Below are 7,183 nucleotides of genomic sequence, written 5' to 3'. Positions count from 1 at the left end.
AATATCAACTTCTCGCTATTGCGGGTATAGGTCTCTTCTTGTTTTTCGGAAACTATTGGGCTAAGGAGCGCTATCCACTTGGCTGCCTCCACATTCTTCTTACTCGAGTCGGAAAAAAATATTCTGACCTCAACACAAAATACTCTTATTCCTTCTCAGGTACATTGAATGCAGAGCTAGTCTTGCTAGATCATCTTGACTTCCTCCTCCATACATTTGGGAGACCAATGCACCTTCTCCGTCCTGACCTTCTCAAGAGTCGAAGACCTCTCACCCCAAACCTCTGCTGCGCCTCGCCAGCGATTTTAGCACCTCAGATCTTGCTCGTTGACTTTCTAGATTACTATCTTGTATAGTTGATCAGAGAATAATCCCTCTCTGACCACTTCTTTCACTATACCTGTTACAATGCTACTTCGAATTCAGCCGCACCACAATATCTCTCATTTTCATTATTCATATGTTCCTAATTTGTAAAAGATTGTTGACGTCAAATATCTTCTGAGCCCTTGAACTATCCTTCCTTGCCTTTTTTAATTAGCTTACACCTTTTCGGGTCGAAAGGAGTACTCCTCGCTACCCTCTCCACCTTCCTTCTTTCTCTGGTCCCGGATGTTTTCTCCTTAACTTTTATAGAACAATTTAAGTTTGATAAAAAAAAAAAAAAGAAGAGGTATAATGAAAATCTTTCGTCAATAAAAATATAATGAAAACTGAACTGAGACAGTTGCTAGTAATAGAGCTTAGCATTGGTCAAAAAATTGCAATATTTCAACTTTCATCACTTTTCCAAGTATATGAGTTTTAATTTCATCCAACTGTGCGCAATAGTATTTTGAAAAAATTGCTAAGAACACTATTCTTCCTCAGCGATTTCTATTAGTTAAAATTAGGTAATTAACAGGGAGCGTTGGGGTATTGGTCCCAGTTAATATTTCTTTCTCGGCGGACCTGAGAAATGTAACTTGACGTTGCCGCCTCGTACTAACCAAGTAGTCGTAAGAGAATAGCCACTAGACCCACTTGCTGAACTATTTTTCCCTACTGGATACCAATACCAATAGGCAATTAAAAATTTTAAAGATTATGAAATTTCGTTACAAGGTTGAAATATCACATTCATAAAAATTGAAAAGTTTGAAACAACTTCTAATATACTGAGGAAGAAAAAAAACGCAGAAAGTTAGATATATTCATTATTTATTTAAAATTTTTTCTAGTAAGTACTCCCAACAGATGTTGAGAAAGTGAAATAAGAATTGTAGTGGTAATGCACTACAAACTGAAAATATCACACTCGGTCCAAATCAGTATTCTTGAATGCGATGGTATTTTATGCATGATGTAGGTATATCATAATATGATGTATATAATAGGTTTAGGGCTATGAGATTTATGGAAAGTGTAGAAGAATAAAAACGTTTCGAAAAAGAAATCTCTGAGGTCAGTATATTGTATATTGGTAGCAAAAAAGCAATTGTATTAGAACACATTTACATCTCATACACTTTGTAATTCAGTGAAAACCAGAATCTAGAGATAACGTTGTCATTTATTTACACCTTTTCCCAAAGTTGACTCGCCATAACTCTATATTATTTTGATTAGAGGATAGATAATTGTGTTTTCAATATTTCTCAGCAGTATTACAAACATTTAGTATGAATCTTGTAGACAATTCAATCCTCTCCAAGAATTACTAAATTACAGTTGGAGAATCTCACAAAGGTAGAACAACTGACATAGAAAAACCTTATGATATTTTACTAAATTTTAACGGATCCGTATTTAGTAGTACTAAACTCACAAAAATTTACATATGTAACTAGTAGGAAATTTAATGATCTTTCCTATTGTTAATTACAATATTATGCCTAAATTTCCCTGGAAGTTAGTTACTGGGTAAATGTTTTTTCATGATGGCGGAAATGCACAATAACAGAGAAGATGAAATCATTTTCCGTGGAAATAAATTCAAAACATTACAGGAAACCAGAATTGCACCACTTTTTGCAATCCGAGTTACTATGTACTATGTCAATGTCGCTCAGCAATAAACCAACAGATATTGATAACATTGGTTCCAAAGTTCGGCATTCAGTCAAACATTGCCATGTTCGATGAAACATATTAAGTTTTTTCATACATATTTTTCAGGTGATAGGAGTATAGAAAAATAATAATCTTGCATTGCTACTGGCAATTGTTTACATTTTTTTATTTGCTAAACGTGATTTTAATCATAATTGATAAGACAGACCGCTAGTATATATTAGTTGGTCATAACTTCCTTAAAAACCTCTTACTGTTCCTCTGAGCCCGTAGCTAACTAAACATGTTCTTTATTCTAGAATTGCTAAGAGAATATTTCTTCGTTTGGTTTATTGTTATCATAACTGCATTATATTATATTCTTACTAAAACTCATGGTTACTGGGCTTCTTTAAATGTAAAATATATTCCTCCACTTCCGCTCTTCGGAAATTCTTTCTCAACAGCGTTAAGTATTACTCCGGCTTTCAAAGTTCAACAAGAGCAATATAATTACTTAAAAGGTAAGTTAAATCATCTTTATCAATTGATTTATAATTTTATATCATCTCTTACTTCGTTACATAACGAAACTATTTATATATATTACAGATACTATTTATATAAATTATATAATATCTGTGAAAAGTTTCCTTATGTGACAAAATAACAGAGGATATATATTTATATATATCTAAAGAACAGTAGGAAGAATAATAGTTTTGTAAATTTGAACTTTTACGTTTATAGAGAGACTGTGAGGGAGGGAGGGAGTGAGAGAGCGAGGGATAGAGGGGAGAGACAGAGAGTGAAAACAGGGGGGAGATAGAAGGGGAAGAGGAAAGAGGGGAGAGAAAGGGAGAAGACCATCAACTTCCAAACACCTTCTTCAACCTCTCCTTTACTTTCTCCCATTGGGTCTCCTTGTCTTCTTAAATCTGGTTTATTTTACTTCCTTTTATTAGGCATACCATTACCAAATGTATCCGTGTCCTTTCTATCTAAATGGTTTTCGGATATATTTGTTTTAAATCTCGCCATAAAGAGATCTCCCCCATATACGAAAGTGTTCAAATCGCCTGTAGAACCTTTGAATCTCGCCCATTACCCCATCTAATTATAATACTGGGGTAAGGAGGGAGGTATTCAAATGACTTTAGGATGCAGAGCCTTCAACTTACGGCGAAGTGAGATTTGCGGTATGATTATGGGCCGGAGACGAATTGAGATCTCTCGCCCGAAGTGTTGATATCATGGCGATTCAGCAGCCATGTTGTCACAAGAATGTAGCCACAAGATTTAGTACAACGTCGAGGGTGGTCGCGCTAGGTAGTGGTGAGAGGAAGCCTAGAGCAGCAATTTTTGTCGTTAATTCTGCATAGCAATTCACCAAAGCAAATCAGGCAACATGTTATGTCAAAAGTTTCCTTTGCTCTGGTCTTAGCATACATGCCGCCTCGACAGGCGAACATGAATAACGTGAATATCTACGTGAGTAGAGGATAATATCACAGTCTGCTGTGAAGACTGTCACGATTGAGTATAGAAGCGTGATAGTCTATTTCGACACCAATTCCTAGAGTACGGCCTGAGGTTCGGTTCGCAGAGACGCTAGAGGGAGGTTGGTTGAAAAATGCGTAGTGAGGAGTCAGCTGTTCATCATGAACGAGCCTATGATCGTACATTTTTTGGATCCATGGATGGAACCAGAGTTGGGTAGATGTGACATTTGCCACGGACCCCATGGTGAAGCGTATTGCAGACTGGAATCTACGGTGAGACACGAGCTACGACCCTTCAGTGTAGTGGAGGATGGCGGTTGATGATTGACGCCATTACTGAGGCAGCAAGTATTACCCTCCAACGCCGAAGGACGAGAGTACCATGGTGACCGGCTTTGACGCAATTAAAAAGATAATACTGCGGGGCTAGGCGTAAGTACCAGGAAACAGAGACGATGATTCAAGTCCTGCACTCCAAAAAGAATTTATGCATAGATAAAGGGCATATCAAGGAAGTGCGTCACCAAAAGAATATTTCCTGGGCCGAATTCATTGTTGAGGAGTTAGAAGAATCCCTGGGGTGTCCTTTACTGGGTGATTACTGGGCAAGGTTAAACCGCTTTAGATGATGACATCTGAGAGGTACCTAGACTACCAACCTGGAAGAGGCTGTTAAGATGTATACAGACTATACATACCCTAGGTATGATCCGTTCCAGGATATATGATGACTTGTACTTTTAAGTACCGACCTCTGTCCACGGGATATATGGGACCTTCGTCTTGCAGACAGGCAAAGGATCGGGAAGACTCAAGGACTAACTAAATAGCATAGATGCTACAATCCTCATAATCAGTGCCCCTTATAAAGAAGGCGAAAAATTACTAGGAATTAATAATAAGTATGTAATAATAGAACTAAGTAAGTAATATTAATTTAATTCTCGTATTTTATATTTTAATATAAAATACTAGAATTAAATTATTAGGAGAAATTACTGGATATATTCAACGAATATTTGGATAAGGGGCACTTTCCACGAAAGTACAAGATTGCAGACTTGAGACTGCTCTAAAAGGGTGGTGGAAATGTTAAGGAAACGCCAAAAAAAGTCTACCGGCCTATATACATCCATCCAGTAGCTAGTAAGGTCCTGGAGCACAAGATCGTCAACAGTCTCAGATAATATAACCGAGCAATGTTTAAAAAGCGCGTGAAATTAGAAAACGGCCTCTCCCGTCCTCCGTAGCAACCTTACTTATCTGACTTTTTAAACAGACAATTACAGCGAGTAGGTTGGTCAATGCACAACATGTCACAATCTTGTGAGAGATGATCATAACAAAAAACAATTCCATGCTTCCAGGCCGGATGCTCCTCCGGATTGTTGATTTGACAAAAGTGATTTTTAAATACACGAGGTGCTGGGGCGCAATTCATACTTTGCTGACCTTTCGCTACAAACTAAAAACTAAATAAGTGTCTCTTTCACTGGTATGTTTCACTGGTTCCTGCCAGCGCACTGTTGTGGGTGCTGGTCTCAGTGATTGAAAGAGTGGATTGGCCAGATATTGGAGGGAATCAAAGAACTTTACATGCTTCCGACCAATGAACCGGATACTGTGGACAAGTTGAAGAGTTGATGCAGTTCAGGAGGCTTCTTCTCCAACGATGTAGAGCGGACCATCCTCCACAGCCCGCTTTCCAGGAGTCCCTGAAGGTGGCGTTGCGTGCAGTCGGAGAGGTAAGTGAAGAGTGCTGGCCCGTATGAAAATTCTGGCCTTAGGATGCTCTTGTAGTTTAAGCCACAGAGAGGGCGCTGGTGTAGTGAGGAGGAGGATCAGTCTGTAAGACCGCCTTCTTACAGTTCTCGTTTTCTGGTAGAGGTGGGTGGAAAACTTGAGTACACACCCAAATAGACTATGTCGCTGGAAGTGGAGATGATTGATTCATCCAGGTTGAGCGACTTCGGGAGAATTGATCGTTCGTGTTTTTGTTGATCGAACACGACGCAGTTTGTCTTAGCTGGGTTCATAGCGATGTTTCTACTCCTGCCCTTAATTTATACTCCCTAGTAGGTAGTTACCTAAATAACAGAAGTGTCAGAATCAGAGGTAACTAGAACGAGTTCGAGGGAAAAATCGAAAGAGGAAGTCTGCTGAGTTCGGTCCTAAGTCAGGCTCTGTGTAAGCTAGTATTGGATCCGTTTAAGGGGGAACTAGTGGATAAAGAATTCCTTGTCACGGTTTACGTCGACAACCTTGCAGTTATCGTTGCCAAGAACAGCAGAGCTAGACTGAAATCAGAAGTAGAGAGGTGGGGCAATCTCGCTGGAGAGTGGTGCGTGAAGAGGAAGTTGAGTAACCGAGTCAAAGGTCATCCTCATAAGACGTTCCACGGTTAGGGATCATCCTATCACCCTGGATATCCGAGAGGGAGGGGTTAGACCAGGTGAGGAGGTAGCATATCTTAGTGTGAAGATAAGAAGGCGATTTACATTCGCCGCCTATGCTGAGGCATCGCCATTTACAGGAGCATGTGCCATAAACATTCACAAGAGCGGGCCGGAGCAGTCTGCTAGGAGTTTGTTCCAGGGCTGGATAATTAAACATCATCATGAGCCCAAAAAAAAACAAACTGCTTTGTGTTCGTTCATCAAAAACATAAGCGATCGGCTCTCCCGAAGTCACTCAAATAAGACGACACTCTGATCTTCCCCTCCACCCTATCGTTTATCTAGGTATGAAGCTGGACCGACATCTCAAACTTTCCACTCACCTCTATCAGAAAACCACGAAGGTAAGAAGGCGATTTACATACTGAGCCACCTGCTAATACATCAGCGTACATTCGGAACTTCTATTCCGGGTGCCACTCTTTACTTACATCTTCGACGGCACTTGGCACCAGCTTCAACCAGGATTTCCAGGACTGCAAGCTGCGAAAAATAGTAAAAACTACATCGTGGAGAAAGAAGAAGCCTCCAGAACTGCATCAACTCCTCGAGCCACAGTACCTGAGTTAATTTATCGGAGGCAATTAATGTTCTTTGACTCCCTCCAGTTTTTGACCAATCCCTTTTTCCAGACGCTGACACCTCCAGTGCGGTTCAAGGTGATGTTTAAATTATCCACCCGTTGAACAATCTCCTGATTGAAGCTGGAAGACTGGTTCGACCCTCTCTTGTGTATGTTTATGGTTAATACTGCTGCTGTGGAGGGATTGTCGGGGCAAAAGTCAACACTGGGACAAAAACCAATAAAAATTATGTTTCACACATTTGCTAGGGTAGAATTTAAACCAGATGGTGGAGTATAAAATCAGGTGGTGCATGGAGAGGTTGCAGTAAGAACCGGTATGTGTACCGGTAACAACAGATGCGGGTGAGGATGCGGTGAAAGTGGGGCTGTCTCTGGTAGGCGAAGGAGGAGAGCGCCCATTTTCATACGCCATTAAAACTAATTCTGAAAATACTGGAAGATTATTGATTGACCGTGTGTGAAGATGAAAGGAATATGGTCCGGGTGCGGTCAAGAGAGACTCAAATAGTAGAGATATACTAATTTAATGAGCCAACGTTTCGCCCCACGTTGCAGGGCTTCTTCAGGGCTAAAAAAGATACAAACATATAGTTACAAAAGGAAAACAA

At 39.9% G+C, this 7,183-nt stretch overlaps 1 protein-coding gene across 1 annotated transcript in view; it reads left to right on the top strand.

The window, feature by feature from the left end:
• The first annotated feature begins 2,295 nt into the window (after positions 1–2,295).
• Positions 2,296–7,183, top strand: part of LOC106681806 (probable cytochrome P450 6a14) — a 22,666-nt gene continuing 17,778 nt past the window's right edge. Inside the window, exon 1 of the mRNA XM_014422317.2 lies at positions 2,296–2,555. Coding sequence (XP_014277803.1) covers positions 2,336–2,555 — 220 coding nt within the window. The 5' untranslated portion in view covers positions 2,296–2,335. The remainder of the gene's footprint in view (positions 2,556–7,183) is intronic.

The sequence above is a fragment of the Halyomorpha halys genome, unplaced genomic scaffold, assembly GCF_000696795.3.
Source record: "Halyomorpha halys isolate HHAL.00 unplaced genomic scaffold, Hhal_1.1 Scaffold366.1, whole genome shotgun sequence".
Lineage (NCBI taxonomy): Eukaryota > Metazoa > Arthropoda > Insecta > Hemiptera > Pentatomidae > Halyomorpha > Halyomorpha halys.
This window is presented reverse-complemented; position numbering and strand designations above follow the sequence as displayed.